Raw genomic sequence first — 19,461 nt, 5'->3', positions numbered from 1 at the left:
CCCATTCCCAATCTGACCTTTCTGTCCTGGGTCTCTTCCATTTTCAGAGTGAGGCCCAGCACAAATTGTAGGAATAGCACCTCATTTTTCATTTGTGGTGCTTACACCCCAGCGGTATGATCATTGACTTGTTTAACTTCAAGTAGCCCTTGCTTTCACTCTCTCTCCATCCCTTCCCCCTTCCCAGTTCTCCGAGCAATCTAAATGTCCCCGATATCATTTTATCTGTTTGCTTTGTTGTCACCTTCTCCTAGCTAACAATGATCCATTCCATATTTCCCTTGAGCCTTATCTCTTTTGATATCTTGTTAACACTCATTACCCTTCCTTATCTCTGTGTCTCCCTCTTCCCTGACTCTCAGTCTGAAGAAGGGTCCCGACCCGAAACATTACCTATGCCTTCTATCCAGAGATGCTGCCATACCTGCTGTGTCCATCTTCAGTGTAAACCAGCATCTGCAGTTCCTTCTGACATAACTCTATCGATCTGTGTCACCCTAATAGGCAGCGAAAAGTGCCTTTAAGGAAAGTGTTTTTGGTGTCATGGTGGATAATTGCAAATTGGTGTGTGAATGAAAAGGAAGCAGGTTTTCCTTCATGCTCTCATATTCCCTACTATTATCATGGAAATGTGCAGGAGATTCTGGGATAGATAAAAGATGGGAGGGAATACATCAAAGTCCCTCACCCTGAGCACAGGATCGCCCCAGGGTTGCGTCCTCAGCCCCCTATTGTACTCCCTGTACACACATGACTGTGTGGCTAGGTTCAGCTCCAACTCAATAATCAAGTTTGCTGATGACACTGTGGTGGTGGGCCTGATCTCAGACAACGATGAGAAGGCCTACCGGGAGGTGGTGGCTGATCTGGCACTCTGGTGTCAGGACAACAGCCTCCTCTTGAACATCAAAAAAACTAAAGAGCTGATCGTGGACTTTAGGAGGGCACATCATCCAAGGACGTACATACCATTGAGGAGATAAATGGGGATACTGGGGATGGGGTGAGCTGTTTTAAATATCTGGGAGTCCACATCTCTGAGGATATGACATGGACATCACACGCCGCAGCACTCGTGAGTAAGACAAGGCAGCGCCTTTACCACCTCAGGCAAATGAGGAAATTCAGGGTGGTCTCTGAGGATCCTCCAGTGCTTCTACTCAGCGGCTGTGGAAAGCATCTTGTCCGGAAATATTACAATCTGGTTTGGGAATTGTTCTGCCCAGGACAAGCAGGCTCTGCAGAGAGTAATGCGTTCGGCCGAACGCACTATGGGAACTTCACTCGCCCCCCTGCAGGGAACTATACATCAGGAGGTGCAACTCCAGAGCCAATAAAATCATGGGAGACCCCTTCCACCCCTGCAACGGACTTTTCCAGCTGCTACGGTCAGGCAAACGCCTCCGTTGCCATGCTGTGAGAACGGAGAGGTTGAGAAGGAGTTTCTTCCCAGAGGCCATCAGGACTGTAAACTCCTATCTCACCGGGGGACTAACTTTTACTGTACCACTATTGCTTTTTTTTTTAATTGCTGTTTTTTTCCCTTTTTCATTCCGCCCACAATATTTAATATGTTAAAAGAATATGTGATTCTTTTCCATTCTGGTTGTAGGTTGTTTGGTTGTTTGTTTGTTTGTCTTTTTGCACAAAGTCCGCGAGCATTGCCACTTTTCATTTCACTGCACATCTCGTATGTGTATGTGACGAATAAACTTGACCTGACTTGACTTGACTCGAGTTAGGGGGAGGGGGAGGGGTCACGGTGGCGCAACGGGAAAGTTGCTGCCTCACAGCACCAGAGACCTGAGTTTGATCCTTACTACAAGTGCTGATGTGCGTAGCTTGTTCATTCTCCCTGTGATCGCGTGGGTTTTCACCGGGTGCTCTGGCTTCCTCCCACATTCCAAAGCCATGCAGGTGTGTAGGTTAATTGGCCTCTGCAAATTGTCCCTAGTGTTTGAGGTTTGAAAGGGGGGTAAAATAGAGCTCATATCGGGGTGATCGATGGCCGGCACGGCCTCGGTGGGCCGAAGGACCTGTTTCTACACCCTACCTTCAAACTAAACTAAACTAATTTCCAAGTGAGAGGCAGATACTTAGACCAATAAACAACCGTAAAGGAAAGACAACAGTCAGTACCTATCTAGATTAGCTTAGTTTAGTTCAGGTCACTTTAAAGAAACAGCGCGGAAACAGGCCCTTTGGACAACTGAGTCCGTGGCGACCAGCAAACCCCGCACACTAAAGCCCATTTCCCACTTACGTATCCTTGGCACGCTAATTACGCGACCTTGTGGTTGCGTTGAGGCGCGATGGTTCCGCGAAGGTCGCGCGCAATTTCATGCGCCCGCACTGCTGTCGGGAGCGAGTGACGTCATTTGAAGATGGACACAAAATGCAGGAGGAACTCAGCGAGACCGGCAGCATCTCTGGAGGAGATGAAGGAGATGAAGGAATGGATGATGTTTCGGGTCGAGACTCGTCTTCAGTCTAAAAGAAGGGTCTTGACCCGAAATGTCATCCATTCCTTCTCTCCAAAGATGCTGCCGGTCCCGCTGAGTTACTCCAGCATTTTGTGTCTATCTCCAATTGTCTTGGGAGTAGAAGTGGGGGTGGATCCGGATCACAACGGCCGTGAGCCCCAGGCCGAGCTCGGCGATCGTTTGCCTGCTTCTGCTGCTGTTGGAGGTGAGACGTTGCATCGCGCCGAGGTCTTGGGCCTGTCCCACTTTGGCCGTCAGTTACACGACAGGGCGTTGGTGCGCGAAGATTTTGTTCGATACAAATATTTCGGCGCGATGTCGCGCACAACTACATACCCCTCCGCGCTTCTCAGTGGGACCAGCCCCGCGCGGCCACACGATGCCCGTGCGCCTCAACGCGACGACGAGGTCGCGTAATTTGCGTGCCAAGGACACGTAAGTGGGACATGCCCTTAACACTATCCTACACACTAGGGACAATTTACAATTTTTAGCAAACCAAGCAACTTGTACGTCTTTGGAGTGTGGGAGAAAACCCATGCAGGTCACGGGGAGAATGTACAAACTCCCTTCAGACAGCACCCGTAGTCAGGATTGAACCCGGGTCTCATGTGCTGCAAAGCAGCAACTCTACCGCTGCGCCACCGTGCCACACCAATGCAACAGCAAAGAGGACTGCAGTGCAAGTGCTGGGAAATGGAATTAGTATCAATAAGTAGCTGATGGTCTTGGTGGGCTGAATGGCCTGTTTCACTGTTAAATGTCGCTATAACTCCGGGTGACAGTGTTCCAGGAATTGGGCAAGTTTGCAATATTTTCAATCCATGAGGTTGCGTACTAGAGAAACAAGAAGGTAAACCGGCAAACATAGTAAAGGTATCTCAAAGGTCATGTTAGGAGAAGCAATAAATAGACTTTGGGAGTGTTTTGATGACAAGACATAGCTAGCTGAAGTAAAGATAAACATAGGATGCTATATCTTTCCTTGACGGAGATGCGACTGTTTCCATATCGTATCTCCGTCAGCACTGCGGTTTGACATCGAGGAGCTGGCGGCCTCTTGTTGGGGATCGACTTCAGGAGCTGCAACCACGGGAGCCTGCGGACTTAACATCGTGGAGCTCGTGGTCCCTGTGTCAGGGACCGACCGGGAGCTCCAAAACGCAGGAGCTTAGACCGCCCCGATCGCGGGAGCTTAGTGTCACAGTCTGCCCTCTCCTCATTCTCATCCACTTCACCTCCCAGTACTTTTCCACCGGTCCCTCCTTCTTCTCGTCTGCCACTCCCCTCTCATCAGCCCAACTCTCCTCACCTGTTGCACTCAGTTGCCTCTGATCACCAATTAACCCGGTATATAGACTCTCCTTACCGTTCACACAGTGCCAGATTGTTCTCAACATTCATGCAAGACTCTCCAGCGATTTCCCGACTGACTACACGGATTCGAACCTGCCTGCCCCTGACCATTCCGTCCTGTCGTCTTCCCGGATATCACCTCAGCCTTCTGTCCCCGACCACGGCCTTGGTCCCGTACCTCCTGGTTTCTGTCTGCTTCTCTCCTGGGCTGTTTGGTGTATCCCTGCAACGGCTTCTCGACTTCCTGCCTGGCTTCGACTCTCCTTTCGTCTGTCCCTCGCTGGTTTGTTTGCATCGTGTGTTGGATCTCCTGGTTACCGGACCTTCCGCTACCCCGACCACGCCTCCTGCCTGCCCCTTTTCGGAACCCTCGCTCAATCCTGAGCCTCTGTGTGAGTACGGTGTACCCATTCCTGTGTTACTACTCTGTGTTACAGTATCGTAATAAAGTTCATGACCAATTATACCTGCCTGATTCTGTGTTGCTATTGGGTCCAAGCTATACCCATTACACTTAGACTGCCCCGACGTGGGAGCTTCGATCACCGGCTGCAGGAGCTTTGATCGTCCCGACTGCGGACGGTTCGACTGCCCCGTCCGCGGGAGAATAAGAAGGGAAGAAGTTAAGACTTTATTGCCTTCCATCACAGTGAGGAATGTGGGGGAGCCACTGTGGTGGATGTTTATGTTAACTTTTATGTAGTTTTGTGTCTTGTTGTTTTTCTGGTATGACTGTATGGCAAATCAAATTCCTTGTATGTTTTTACGAACTTGGCTAATAAATTAATTACAATCACAATTACAAACCATGCTAAGGGCAATAAAATTGATCAGTAGATAAGAGAGGTCATTTTATGGCAGGCATTTGCTAGACGAATAGGGGAATGTTTTTCTAAACAACAGGAAACAGAAGGTTAGTGGTAACTCCAGTTAAGATAAAGCATTGGATGAAAAACTACAAATAAACATTTATCACTGATGAATTATTCCAAAACGTAAAATCTGCACATAACCATTGTGTTGTGAGCTATAAAGGTGAGAGGCAGGTGTGCTGTGAATCAGTTGGATCCTCTTAGGGTGGAGCAGCTGATAGAGCTGCTGCCTCAGTGCCAAAGACCCCAGGTTTGATCTTGGGTAACCCATATAATAGAAAACATAGAAATTTGGAGTAGGCCATTCCCTCTGTACTGTTTTGCCCACTCGGTATCGACCAAGATGCCACCATCTACATGAGTCCCCCAGCAATTAACTGGCCTCCGGCTTTGGCCCACATCCCTCCTCTCTGTGTGAAAAAAATCCTTTCCCATCCTTAAGCTGTGTACCTGTCCCCAAATCGGGACATCAACCCCTTAAGAATATTGTAAGTTTTATAGTACTCTGCCTAGAGAGTATCAACTACCTCCTTGGGCAACTCATTTCAGTCTGGTGAACTCACTATGGCGTCTCCTGTGTGCAAAATGTTCACCAAGACCCGCTCAGGTTCCTATTAAATCATTCCCCTCTCACCTTGAACCCTTTGGTTCTTGATTTTCCCCCACTCTGTTCATTCGCCTTATCTATCCTCCTCAGGATTTTATACACCTCCATAACATCACCTCAGCCTCTTGTGCTCCACAGAAAACAGACCTAGCCCGCCCAACCTCTTCCAACCTGCCCGACCATTCCAAGGAATAAAGTCCCAGCCTGCCCAATCTCTTAGACTCAGGACATCAAGTCCTGGCAACATCTTCGTAAATCTTCCCTCCACTGCTTGCCGCTCAAGCTGAGGAGACACTGAATTGTAAACTCACCGTGGGGTTCCCGGGCTTTTTGAGATGGTCGACAATTTTGTAGATGCAGAGAGGGCCAGCGAAGCCCAGGAGGTCAGCCAGGTAGCGGAATGTGCTGCTGAGGAGGATGGGACGGCCATACGCTCTATATATGGCTCGCCAGATGGACAGAGAGCGTCTCCCCGGCACACCCTCGTTTTTCTGAGGGAAAGAAGAAATGTACTAGATAGACAAGAAATACTGGAGTAACTCCAGTGCTGGAGTAACAGGCAGCATCTCTGGAGAGAAGGAATGGGTGACCTTTCAGGTCGAGACCCTTCTTCAGGCTGATGTCAGGGGTATGGGCGGTACAGAGATAAAATGTAGTCGGAGGCAGTAAGGCCAGTCGGAGAACTGGGAAGGGGGAGGGGATGGAGAGAGAGGGAAAGCAAGGGCTATTTGAAGTTAGAGAAGCCAATTCTCTCCAGAGATGCTGCCTGTCCCGATAAGAGTCACTCCAGCATTTTTGTCTATCTTCGATTTAAACCAGCATCAGAGTTCTTTCCTACGCAATGTAAGGTACTAAAGTGATTTCATGCCACTGAATATTTCAAGTGGAAGGGGGGGAAAGGGGTTCCAATACTGGCTGACAGAAGCAGGCCATTCAGCCCAACAAGTCCAGGCCTGCTATCAAACATCTGTGCACCAGTCTCCCCACGTTAAACAAAGTCACGCCCAGGCATCCTCCATGAGAGGACAGTCATGCTTGTTTTGAATGACTGCCCATGATGGTCGGTATGGGCAAGTTGGGCCGAAAGGCCTGACGCCATGCTATATGACTCTATGACTCTATAATTTATGAAAGAGCACAGATTTTTGGGACATATATATTTTTTTTATCATCAATGTCAATAATTCTTACCTTTTGTTCTTCGCAAGCTTCCTTCAGTAACAGGTAGTTGGTGAGAGCCCTGGTGGCTATGGGCAGCTTGCCGATGGTCTTGAGATCGATTGGCCTCTTGTGTGCTGCAACAATGAGACCGTTCATCCACCAGTAGGTAGCTTTCGATAGTAAGTTGACAAACGGCTGCAGGAATCTCACTCCCAGATCTTGCAGGTCTTCCGGCGGTTTCACTTTTTTCGGGGTGTTAAAAAACACATACTTCTAGCAGGAGGGGAAATAAAATGGGTCAAATGAAAGGTAGTTAGTTGAATGTTAAACTTGGGAGGAAACCGGAGTTTTGGCAAGACTCTTATATTCTTACATTAAAGTCGAGTCGAGAATCAAATCGGAGTAGAAACAAGGAACTGCAGATGCTGGTTTGCACAAAAGGACACAAAGTGCTGGAGGAACTCAGCGAGTTGGGCAGCATTTCTGGTGAAGGATCCCAACGTGAAAAGTCACCTTGTCATGTTCTCCAGAGACGCTGCCTGACCCCCTGAGTTACTCCAGCACTTTGTGTCGTCAAGTCAAAAGTGTTTCATCGTCACATTTACCGACAATGGAACAATGATTTTTTTTACTTGCAGCAGTTTAACAGGCCTGTAAACACAATATACATAGAAAATATAGAACAAACAAAAAATAAATTAATTAAAACCCCAATACTAGTGCAAAAAAAATCTCAAACTACTTAGTGCATAAGAAATGGAGGAGTTGCAGACCATTTGGAGAGTTGCCAGGAGATTATGTGGGATATAGACTAGCTACAGAAATGGGCAGAGAAATGGCAGATGGAGTTTAACCCATGCAAGCGTGAGGTGTTGCACATTGGGAGGTTGAATGCAAAGAGAAAGCATACAGTTACTGGCAAGATCCGTAACCGCATTGACCTGCAGAGGCATCTTGGAGTCCAAGTTCATAACACATTGAAGGTGGCAGCACATGTAGTTAAGTGGCTAAGAAGGTGTATGGCATGCTCGCCATCATTGCCAGGGGCATTGAATATAAGAGTCAGAAAATCATGATGCAGCAATATAGAACTTTATGTGTAGGAAGGAACTGCAGATGCTGGTTTAAACCGAAGATAGACAGAAAAAGCTGGAGTAACTCAGCGGGACAGGCAAATTACAAGATTTTAGTTAGGCCACATTTGGAGTATTCAACGCAGTTCTGGTTGCCCCATTGTAGGAAAGACGTGATGGCTTTGGAGAGGGTGCAGAGTCGGTTTACCACGATGTGTGCCTGTTTTAGAGGGCTTCAGCGAGATTTCTGCGCCAGCTGTGCCACCGTGACAATGTGATTTAATGATAATTGGAACCTGACCTCTGAACATGCAATAAATGCAAGCTCGATGACAGGAGGAATCTTGATTCTGGGGTGAAGACCACTTTGTTTGGGCTGTTTTCCATTTGTCCTTTTCTTACTAGAGAGGTGAGGCCGCTGTTTTGATTGATTGACTGAGAGATTTGGAATGGAAACATAAGCATGGAAACGGGCTCAACTCATCCATGCCGACCTAGATGCTATAGATCCTGACCTCGGGTGCTGATTGCGTGGAGTTTGCATGTTCTCCCTGTGGACCGCATGGGTTTCCTCCAAGTGCTCCGGTTTCCTCACACATCCTAAAGGCGTGTGGGTTTGTAGGTTAACGGTAGACACAAAATGCTGGAGTAGCTCAGCGGGACAGGCAGCATCTCTGGAGCGAAGGAATGGGGGACGTTTCGGGTCGAACCCCTTCTTCAGACTGATGTCGGGAGTGGGCGGGAGAGAGATAGAATGTAGTTGGAGACAGTAAGACTGGTGGGAGAACTGGATGGGGGGAGGGGATGGAGAGAGAGGAAAAGCAAGGGCTAGTTGAAGTTAAAGAAGTCAACGTTCATACCGCTGGGGTGTAAGCTGCCCAAGAGAAATATGAGGTGCTGTTCCTCCAATTTGTGCTGGACCCCACTCTGGCAATGGAGGAGGCCCAGGACAGAAAGGTCAGATTGGGAATGGGAGGGGGAGTTAAAGTGCTGAGCAACCGGGAGATCAGGTAGGTTAAGGCAGACTTAGCGAAGGTGTTCAGCGAAACGATCGCCGAGCCTGCGCTTGGTCTCGCCGATGTAGAGAATGTTGACACCTGGAACAGCGGATACAGTAGATTAGGTTGTAAGAGGTGCAAGTGAACCTCTGCCTCGCCTGAAAAGACTGTCGGGGTCGTTGGATGAAGTCGAGGGGGGAGGTAAAGGGACAGGTGTCGCATCTCCTGCGGTTGCAGGGGAAAGTACCTGGGGAGGGGGTGGTTTGGGTGGGAAGGGACGAGTTGGCCAGGGAGTTGCGGAGGGAAAGGTCTCTGCGGAGAGCTGAAAGGGGTGGAGATGGGAAGATGTGGCCAGTGGTGGGATCCCGTTGGAGGTGGTGAAAATGTTGGGAGGATTATATGCCGTATGCGACGGCTGGTGGTGACAAGGCGGAAGGTGAGGACAAGGGGAACTCTGTCCTTGGGGCGTTTGGGGGGAGGGGGAGCAAGAGTGGAGCTGCGGGATATCGAGGAAACCCCCCCTCGAAGGACTCCCCCCTCGACTCCATCCAAGGACACCGACAGTCTTTTCAAATGAATGAGAAAGTTGGATAACATCCGCGATCCTCGGGTAGGAACTGAGCTCGTCCCAATTGGCCACTTGGTTCCAGTTTCTGATAAATTAAAGAGAGAAACAATGAAAATTCCACCATGGATTCAGCGTCCTTACCCTGAATATAATCACACTGATTTCTACAGCCATCAGCGATCCGTAAAGGAAGACCAATGCAAGGGTGATGCAAAACCGTAGCTGGGACATGCTGACACCATGATCATAGTACTTCACCAGTTTAATGGACTTTGTGATAAAAGCCAGGACCCAGTAGATAAGCAGAGCTGTGTAAAGAAAGATACAATCAGCAACAGCCTGTACTCTGCAATGCCTTAAACTTAGCAAAATAACCCGGGGCCAACACAAGGATTCTACGTCAAACCACATAAGGAAATAACATCATTACTTGGGCAAAGGAAGTCTTTAAGGCGTCTGGAAATGGAGAGAATGGCAGGGACGTGTGGGGAAGAAATCTCACAGCTGTAGTTTCGATAGGTCAGGGGTGATGGGGAGGAGGCTGGAGATTGGGATTGAGAGAATAATCTGAGGAAAGACATTCTTGCCAGAGGGAGTACAGAGAAGGTTCACCAGACTGATTCCTGGGATGTCAGGACTTTCATATGAAGAAAGACTGGATAGACTCGGCTTGTACTCGCTAGAATTTAGAAGATCTTATAGAAACTTACAAAATTCTTAAGGGGTTGGACAGGCAAGATGCAGGAAGATTGTTCCCGATGTTTGGGAAGTCCAGAACAAGGGGTCACAGTTTAAGGATAAAGGGGAAATCTTTTAGGACCGATATGTGAAAAACATTTTTCACACAGAGAGTGGTGAATCTCTGGAATTCTCTGCCACAGAAGGTAGTTGAGGCCAGTTCATTGGCTATATTTAAGAGGGAGTTGGATGTGGCCCTTGTGGCTACAGGTATTAGCGGGCATGGAGAGAAGGCAGGTACAGGATACTGAGTTGGTTGATCAGCCATGATCATATTGAATGGCGGTGCAGACTTGAAGGGCCGAATGGCCTACTCCTGCACCTATTTTCTATGTTTCTATGAGAGGGAAAGATCCATCAGCCATGATTGAATGGCAGAGTAGACTTGATGAGCCGAATGGACTAATTCTGCTCCAATCGCTTATGAAGTGCCCCAGTGCTGGGGTGCTGGAAACATCCCCAGGTCTTGTGTATTGTGTAGGAAGGAACTGGAGATGCTGGCTTATTCTGAAGATAGACACAAAGTGCTGGAGTAGCTCAAAGGACCAGGCAGCATCTCTGGAGGAAAAGGATGGGTGACGTTTCGGGTCGGGAAGCAAGGTGTGTGACGTTTCGGGTCGGAACCCTTCTTCAGACTGCTTCGGAATGGAAACTTGAGCATGAGCAAAGGAGCTGTAGCCCAACTTTGGGCCAACCCGTACATGCCTTCAGGATGCCCCCAGTCTGAAGAAGGGTTCCGATCTGAAAGGTCACCCATCCATTTTCTCTAGAGATGCTGCCTGACCCACTGCGTTACTCCAGCACTTTGTGTCTATCCCAGTTCTTTATTGATTGATTGAGTGAAAGATACAGCATGGAAACAAACCCTTCGTCCCACTGAGTCCATTGATCACTCATTCACACAGGAAGCTGCAGCAGGCAATGCCTGTATGAACTGACTCTTCTAAGGGGCAATAGTACCTTGCCATGTATCATTGCACACTGTCCCTACCCATGTAAGTCCCGCATCCATAAATACTCATCCAACTAATTCTAAAATTATCAATGGAAATACAACCCACTACTGTTTCAATGGTTGACAACAATTGTGGAATTTGGTACTTGTCACCTCTACCCAGGGTCTTGGATTAGTTACTGACCCACCCACCAGGGGGAGCAATGATCCAATCTCATCTCTCCACCTCCTCCATCAAATCTTTTCAAGCCATTCACAATCTGTGCAGTTGTGACCGACCTCTCAACATAACAGGGGGCTGACTCCACAGCTGCCCGCATCCTGCTCCCATAATAAGCGTTTAGTTTTACTTTTAGAGAGACAGCCCTCTGGGACCTCCAAAGTGCCGACCAGCCATCACCCCACGCACTTGCACTACCCTACGCACTAGGGACAATTTACAACTTTTACAGGAGTCAAATTAACCCACAAACCTGGACGTCTTTTGTGTGTGGGAGGAAACTGGAGCACCCGGAGAAAACCTACACGGTCAAAGGGAGAACGTACAAACTCCGTACAGACAGCACCCACAGTCGGGATCAAACCCGGGTCTCTGGCACTGTGATGCAGCAACTCTACCACCTTGCCACCTGGTCTTTAGGGGTGGTATAAGTTGGCGCCAGAAACGCGGCGACTCTTTGTGTGATGGCTTGGTGAAGTCTACTATTCTGGCACTACAGTCGTTGCACTTTTGTCTTTATCTATGATTGTGTTTATCTATAGTATGATTTTAATATGTAAAACAAAGTATTTCATTATACCTAGGTACATGTGACAATAAAGTCTCCTTCAAAGTATCAAAGTGGCACAGCTGCTGCCTTGCCACATCTGGGACCTGGTCTGATCCTAACCATGGGGTTTAGTTTAGTTTAGTGTATTGTCATGTACACCGAAGCACAGTGCAAAGCTTTTGTTGCGTGCTAACCAGTCAGAGGAAAGACAATACATGATTACAATCGAGCCATCAACAGTGTACAGATACATGATAAAAGGAATAACATTTAGTGCAAGATAAAGTCCGATTCAAGATAGTCCAATGAGGTATATAGTATCTCAAAAATTCTCTTTAGTTGTTGGTAGGATGGACCAGTTGCTTGATAATAGCTGTGAAGTAACTGTCCCTGAATGTGGAGGTGTGCGTTTTCACACTTCTGTACCTCTTGCCTGATGGGTGCGGGGAGAAGAGGAGATGGCCGGGGTGTGACGCGTCTTTGATTATGCTGCTAGCCTTGCCGAGGCAGCGTGAGGTGTAGATGGAGTCAATGCAAGGGAGGTGCTGTACATGTGGAGTTTCCATGTTCTACCTGTAACCATGTAGGTTTCCTCGAACCCGAGTCTCTGGTGCTGTGAGGCAGCAGCACTGCCAGCTGTGAGATACAAACCTACAGTTTTACATCCAAAATGTCCAATTGTATCATCTGTAAAATATATAACAGAGCCTTTTGTTTAAGAAGGAACTGCAGATGCTGGAAAATCGACGGTGCACAAAAATGCTGGAGAAACACAGCGGGTGCAGCAGCATCTATGGAGCGAAGGAAATAGGCTGAGCCCGTCTTGCTTAAAGACTGGGACATCACCGTGATGCAACTGGTAGAGGTACTGCCTCACAGCGCCAGAGACCCTGGTTTGATTCTGACCTTGGGCATTGCCTACATGGAGTTTCCACATTCTCCCTGTGACCATGTGGGTTTCCTCCGGGTGCTCCGGTTTCCCCCCACATCCCAAAGATACATGGGTTTGTAGGTTAATTGGCCCTCTGTAAATGACCCTTGGGTGTAGGGAGCGGTGGAATCTGTGGGGGTGTTGATGAGAATGTGGAAAGACCAGGAAATAGAATTAATGTTGGATCAGTGTAAAATGGATGGTTGATGGTGGGTGCAGACTCGATGGGCCGAAGGGCACGTTTTTGTGCTGTGTCTCTGTGGCTCTCTGACTGGTACGAGTAATGGGCTCAGTAAACTATCAGCGAGTCAGAGTGAAATCAAACCAGACACCACTACCCCGTGTTATCATTGCTATCGAGGGAGCGCAGCGTAGGTTCACGAGGTTAATTCCCGGGATGGCGGGACTGTCGTATGATGAAAGAATGGCTGGGCTTGCATTCACTGGAATTTGGAAGGATGAGAGCTGATCTTATAGAAGCATATAACATTATTAAAGGTTTGGACAAGCTAGATGCAGGAAACATGTTCCCGATGTTGGGGGAGTGTAGAACCAGGGGCCACAGTTTAAGATTAAGGGGTATGTAAGATTAAGAACAGAGGTGAGGAAAAACATTTTCACACAGTGAGTTGTGAATTTGTGGGATTCTCTGCCTCAGAAGGCAGTGGAGGCTGATTCACTGGATCAAAAGAGAGTTAGATAGAGTTCTCAGGGTCAGGCTCCCAAAGGAGAGCTTACTCTGAGAAATTCCACGGGGTCTTGTCAGAGAATGCAGGGCATGTGCTTCTGTTAAGCATCAATGGTCACATTACTTTAACTTGTTCAGATAGCCATAGAAACAACTTGAACTACTTGACAGCACAGTGAGTGGAGGGTCACAGCAGAACGCCGGAGGGTCTGGAACGCCGCAGTTTAAGGAAAGACCTGACGGAAATACATATAATGATAATGATGAAAGGCATGAAAAGTGTAGACCCCTTTTCCCACGAAGGACAGATAAAATACTAGAGGGGTTAGTTTTAAGGTGAGAGGGGCCAAGTTTAAAAGCAATGTGCAAGGGAGAATGGTGGATGCCTAGAACCCAGGGATAGTTTTTGTGTTGTTTAGTTTAGAGATACAGTGCGGAAACAGGCCCTTCGGCCCACAGAGTCTGTGCCAGCAATCCCCGCATCTTAACGCTATCCTACACACTAGGGAAAATTTACAATTTTTACCAAGCCCATTAATCTACAAACATGTATGTCTTTGGAGGTCCCAGAGTTAAACCCATACAGGTCATGGGGACGTACAAACTATGTACAGATAAGCACCCCGTAGTCAGGATCAAACCCGTGTCTCTGGCGCTGTAAGGCAGCAACTCTACCGCTGCGCTACTGTGCCATCCCCAAGTTGTGGAGGCAAATAAGATAGCAGTGGTTAAGAGGCTTTTGGATAGGCACATGGCCATCCAGGGAATGGAGGGGTGGGATTATATGCAGGCAGATGAGAGTTGGTCTTCGCATCATGTTCAACAAGGACATTGTGGGCCAAAGGGCCAGTTCTTGTGATGTAGTGTTCTATGTTCTACATCGGGCAGTCGTGTGAACTCACCTAATAATAACTTTGGGAAGTTGGACGTTTCGATGTTATGATAGTAAATGATGGATGTGGTGGCAGCGATGAATCCCATGGTTGCCGGCATAAAGAGGTGAAGGTGGTGTGTGTTCATTTCCCTGTATCGGCAAAACAAAAAGGCATTGTGAGAAGGGCTTGGTCTGACGCCATGGTATTTTACAAATATATGTTGGAGGTCAAGAATATTTAAGTGTCATCAACTTGTTGCTTCACAGAGCAACCGCTAGGTGGTTGGAGCGAGTCTTTTACTTGGTTTAGTTTAGCTTAGTTTAGAGATACAGCGCGGAAACGGGCCATACGGCCCACCGAGTCCGCACCAACCAGCGATCCCCGCACGTTAACACTATCCTACACCCACGAGGGACAATTTTTAAACTTACAAAGTCAATTAACCTACAAACCTGTCTGTACGTCTTTGGAGTGTTGGAGGAAACGGAAGATCTCGGAGAAAACCCACGCAGGTCACGGGGAGAATTCCGGACGGCCAGCACCCGTAGTCGGGATCGAACCCGGGTCTCTGGGGCTGCATTCGCTGTAAGGCAGCAAATCTACCGCTGCGCCACCGTGAACACGTTATCGGCAATAACGGATGCCATCATAAATTAATAACCGTAAAAGTAAACCCCAAGTCCTTAGTTGAACCAAAGAGAGAACACAGAAGATAGACACAGTGCTGGAGTAACTCAGCAGGTCAAGCAGCATCTCTGGAGAAAATTACATTTCAGGTCGAGACCCTTCATCAGACTCTGAAGCATCTGCAGTTCCATCACTTAAGCAGTCCATAGAAGTTCATAGTTGAAGTTAGTGTTGTGCTGCTATCAAGAGCGTGATAATAGTTGTTGGGTGGAAGTTATTATTGAACCTGCTGGTTTTCGGAATGTACCTTATTCCTGATGGTAGGTGTGAATTGCAGGCATGGCCATGGCGGTGTGCCTTTTTCAGGTAGCAACTCCTATAGATCCCTTCATTGGTGGGCTGGTCAGTACCTGTGATGGACCGGGCAGTATCTATTCCTCTCTGTAATCTGCTACATGCCAGAGCATCATGTAGATATTGGAGGCATATAATATACCAGACTAAGTGCAGATCAGTTGAGACCGCTCCTCCAACACAATATTCCACCACTCACCCATTCCCCCAATGCAATATTCCACCACTCACGCATAGCCCCCAACTGCACCGGCGCGGCTCATTTCCCATCATCCCCCAGCACTCCCTCCCCCTACTCTTCACCCTCCCTCTTATTTCCCCTCCCCAATTCCTCCCTCACCTTTCTCTCCCTCTCCTTTCCCCTACCCTCAGTCACTCCCTCTGTAACTCCTCTCTCCTCCCTACTCCCCTCCTATCCCTCACCTCCCGCACTCCTCACCTCCCCCTATCCTCTCCCACTATCTCTCCTGACCTCCCCCACTGCCCTCCTCTCCCTCTATTCCCCACTCCCTACCTCCCCCACTTCCCCCTCCTTCTATTCCCTCTCCTCCCCACTCTCCCTCCTCACATCCTCACACTTATTTCCCCTCACCTCTTAACCTGCCACAATCCCTCCCTCCCCTCTTTTCCCCTTCCCTCCGTCACTCCCTCCCTCCCTCCCTAACTCACATTCCCTCCCCCTAACCCCCCCACTCCTCTCCCTCTACCCCCCTTCTCCCCTACTCTCTCTCCTCACCTCCCCCACTTTCCCCTCCCTCTCCTTCCCTACCCCCATCTCTCCATCAATCCCCCCACTCTCCCTCCTCGCCTCCCCAGGATCTCAAGGTTGCCGCTCCTCTCCTTTCTTGCATGCCCCGGAGGAGCATCAGCCGTCAGAGCCAGGCTCAGCGCCCAGGTCTCGGGATCTCCAGCAGGATGGTCGCGCCCTCAGGTAGGCGGGCTGCGCCGATAAGCAGGCAGGCTGGCCGCGCCGGCAGGAAGATGGGCCGCGCTGGAAGGAACGTGGGCGCCGGCAGGGTGGCAGGCCGCGCCGGCAGGAAGATGGGCCACGCTGGAAGGAACATAGGCGCCGGCAGGGTGGCAGGCCGTGCCAGCAGGGAGGCGGCCAATCAGTGCGGCGATGGTGCAGGAAGGGGCGTGGCCGCCCTGGCCACGACTGACAGGATATTTAAACCTTATTAACTTTTAAAGTATACCACCGATCGGAACAAAGCTTGATGCATTTGCAGCACAGGACAATGGTGAGTAAGGTGGCAAACAAATCGTGGCGCTATCATGTACCATTTCTGCGCAAATGTAAAAACAATGCAAACCGAAAGAACAAGATGAGAGTTTTAGTTATGTATAGATAAGGCAACCTATCGTCTACATGTACATTTTATTTCAAAGTGTTTGCAATTAGACCCAACTTCCCGATCTTTTATCATAATTAGCAACTTTATCAAACACAACTGTCTAGATTCCTTATCGTTCTATTCCTGGGGCAGGCGAAGGGATATGGATCACACGGAACTCCTCAATAGGACAATAGGTTCAATGGTACTTCATTGTCACATCCACCTAGGTCCAGTGAAATTCGTTTTATTGTATATAATTTGGGTGCATCGTGACTATGGGTGCTGTCTGTGTGGAATTTGTACTCGTGGGTTTTCTCCAGGTGCTCCGGTTTCCTCCCACGTTCCAAAGATACAGGTTTGTAGGTTGATTGGCTTGGTATAATTGTAAATTGTCCCTTGTGTGTGTCGGATAGTGCTCGTGTACAGGGATCGCCAGTCAGTACGGATTTAGTGGGCCGAAGGGCCTGTTTCCACGCTGTATCTCTACTCTAAACAAAACTGAACTAAAATTCTTATACATAAACACAATCAATCTTAAGTACAACAGTGTAAGAATAGTAGTAACAAGAAACTACAAATTAAGAACGTTCTCTGCTACTAAAAGAAAATTCTACTAATAAATGTTCAGAGCATAAAATAAGTATGATATAAGATTATAAATATAGCATTTCAACTACAACTGCATGAAGTTTACACATTCTCCCTGTGACCACGTGGGTCTTCTCTGGGTGCTCCGGTTTCCTCCCACATTCCAAAGATGTGCAGGTTTCTAGATTAATCGGACCCTGTAATATTGCCCCAAGTCTGTCGTGTATAGGTGATCGTTGGTCGGCGTGGACTCAGTGAGCCAAAGGACCTGTTTCCACAATGTATCTCTAAACTAAAAGTACATTGAATAGCTGCATGAGTTAATAGAGGTTCATCAGTTAATAATGAGCACAGCACACTGTTGAATGTGCCTCCTTCAGATACCAAACTGACAGCGATGGAATGGTTTGTTAACCTTGGTGAATGAGAGGGAAATGTTACGACTCTTTCCACAATGGGCCTGGGTAAATATTTTAATGTGTCCACTTTCCGAGCCTTAGCTCCCTAGTTATCTTCAGGCCATTAATGTGACAGGGTCAAGGACAGAAGACGTTGAGGAACTGAACATCCTGTCCTTGGACAGATAGCATCACCTAGATGGTCTGACAAACTGTGAGGGACTGACAGATTGAGATTCACATCATCATTTATTTTAATTGAGGTATTTTTGGCAATTCTGGATTTCCAATCGTTTAGTTTAGTTTAGAGATACAGAGCAGAAACAGGCCCTTTGGCCCACCGAGTCCGCGTCAACCAGCGATCCCTGCACACTAAAGGGCCCGTCCCACTGTACGAGGTAATTCAAGAGCTCTACCGAGTTTTTAAAAAAATCAACCTCGTGGTAAGCACCTAGAATGTATGTAGCGGGTACGTCGGAGCTTGGGCCATCTCTTAGCGGCTCATAACGCTAATGGCAGGTTCTCGGGGAAACGTGGTGAAGACTCATGAAGATTTTTCAACAAGATTTTTCAACATGTTGAAAAATGTCCATGAGAGCCCCAAGTACCTACGGGCGGCTATTACCGTAATTCTCTGAGTTCGAATCAGGGGAAACTCGGGTGAACTCTTGAATTGGCTCGTAAAGTGGGCCAGGCCCTTAACACTATCCTACACACACACACGGGACAATTTTACATTTTATACCAGGAATATTAACCTACAAACCTGTACGTCTTTGGAGTGCGGGAGGAAATCAAAGATCTTGGAGAAAACCCACTCGGTCACGGGGAGAACGTACAAACTCCGTACAGACAGCACCTGCAGTCAGGATTGAACCCAAGTCTCTGACGTTGTAAGGCAGCAACTCTACCGCTGGGCCACTGTGACGTCCTGGTTCATTCATACTCAGGATTTATTTGAACAAAAAAAAAAATAGTGCTGGAGTACCGGTCAGGCAGCATCTGGGGAGAACATGGATAGGTGACGTTTCAGGCTGGGACACCACCTGTGTCAGAGGTGATTCTGATGAAACGTTGATAAAAAATGAATTTTAGTTAACTAATGCCCACAGGCGAATTAAAATGGTACTTAAATTAAATGTTATTAAATTGATGATAGAAGAGTTCTAATTGTGAAGCTAGAGGAAGGAATATAGGTGGAAGTGGACAGGGGGGAGGGGAAGGGGAGAAATGCATGCCAGTCCAGGGAGCGTAGGGAAGAGAAGGTGGGAAAGGGAGAGGTCAGGTGGGTTTGTTGTGGATTAGTTCCCTAAAATTAGAGAATTCAATGTTCATGCCATTAAGTTGTAAGCTATTTTTGTTAATGATTTGAAGAAATGCAATTGCAAATAAGCCGCAGTTACCAGAAATTGCAGAGTTTGTCTGGATGTGCTCTAATTACCGCAATCAGGAAAATGAGTCAACAGTTGTCATTTGGCCCTGCTCAAAGATCCATAACAAATTCAAAGCAACAAGGGTTGATGATCAAGAGGAACAAAATTGTCGGGGAGCATTAGAGCAAGGTAAATGAAAGTTGTGACCCAACTAACTGTATCTAATACAGCAGCATAGCTGAGGTCATCACCAGCTACAAGAGATTCAAGATTGGGAATGAAATGCGTCAGGTTATTAAATCTACAGTAAACATAGTGAAGAGGGATGGTACACAAAAATGCTGGAGAAACTCAGCGGGTGCAGCAGCATCTATGGAGCGAAGGAAATAGGCAACGTTTCGGCCCGAAACGTTGCCTATTTCCTTCGCTCCATAGATGCTGCTGCACCCGCTGAGTTTCTCCAGCATTTTTGTGTGCCTTCGATTTTCCAGCACCTGAAGTTCCTTCTTAAAAACATAGTGAAGAGGGATTATTGTCACTGTCGATGCAAGTCAAAGGTAATCGGCAATTTTTGGGTACAATTAAGAAATACTGATATGTGTCTAGATCAGTGGGGGGCAATTTGATTTTTAAGGGGGGGCAATTGAGGAGGTCTGGGTCCAAATTTTTGATTTTTATTTTTTTGGATTTTCCATCAGGTAAACATATG

At 47.8% G+C, this 19,461-nt stretch overlaps 1 protein-coding gene across 1 annotated transcript in view; it reads right to left on the bottom strand.

The window, feature by feature from the left end:
- LOC129707672 (ATP-binding cassette sub-family C member 9-like) overlaps window positions 1-19,461 on the bottom strand; it is a 154,307-nt gene that overhangs the window by 112,769 nt on the left and 22,077 nt on the right. Inside the window, exons 3-6 of the mRNA XM_055652854.1 lie at window positions 14,103-14,224; window positions 9,260-9,426; window positions 6,510-6,752; window positions 5,630-5,809 (exon numbers count right to left, since the gene is read on the bottom strand). Coding sequence (XP_055508829.1) covers window positions 5,630-5,809; window positions 6,510-6,752; window positions 9,260-9,426; window positions 14,103-14,224 — 712 coding nt within the window. The remainder of the gene's footprint in view (window positions 1-5,629; window positions 5,810-6,509; window positions 6,753-9,259; window positions 9,427-14,102; window positions 14,225-19,461) is intronic.

The sequence above is a fragment of the Leucoraja erinacea genome, chromosome 22 (assembly GCF_028641065.1).
Source record: "Leucoraja erinacea ecotype New England chromosome 22, Leri_hhj_1, whole genome shotgun sequence".
Lineage (NCBI taxonomy): Eukaryota > Metazoa > Chordata > Chondrichthyes > Rajiformes > Rajidae > Leucoraja > Leucoraja erinaceus.
The sequence above is the reverse complement of the archived record's forward strand: the minus strand, read 5'-3'. Positions and strand labels throughout refer to the sequence as shown.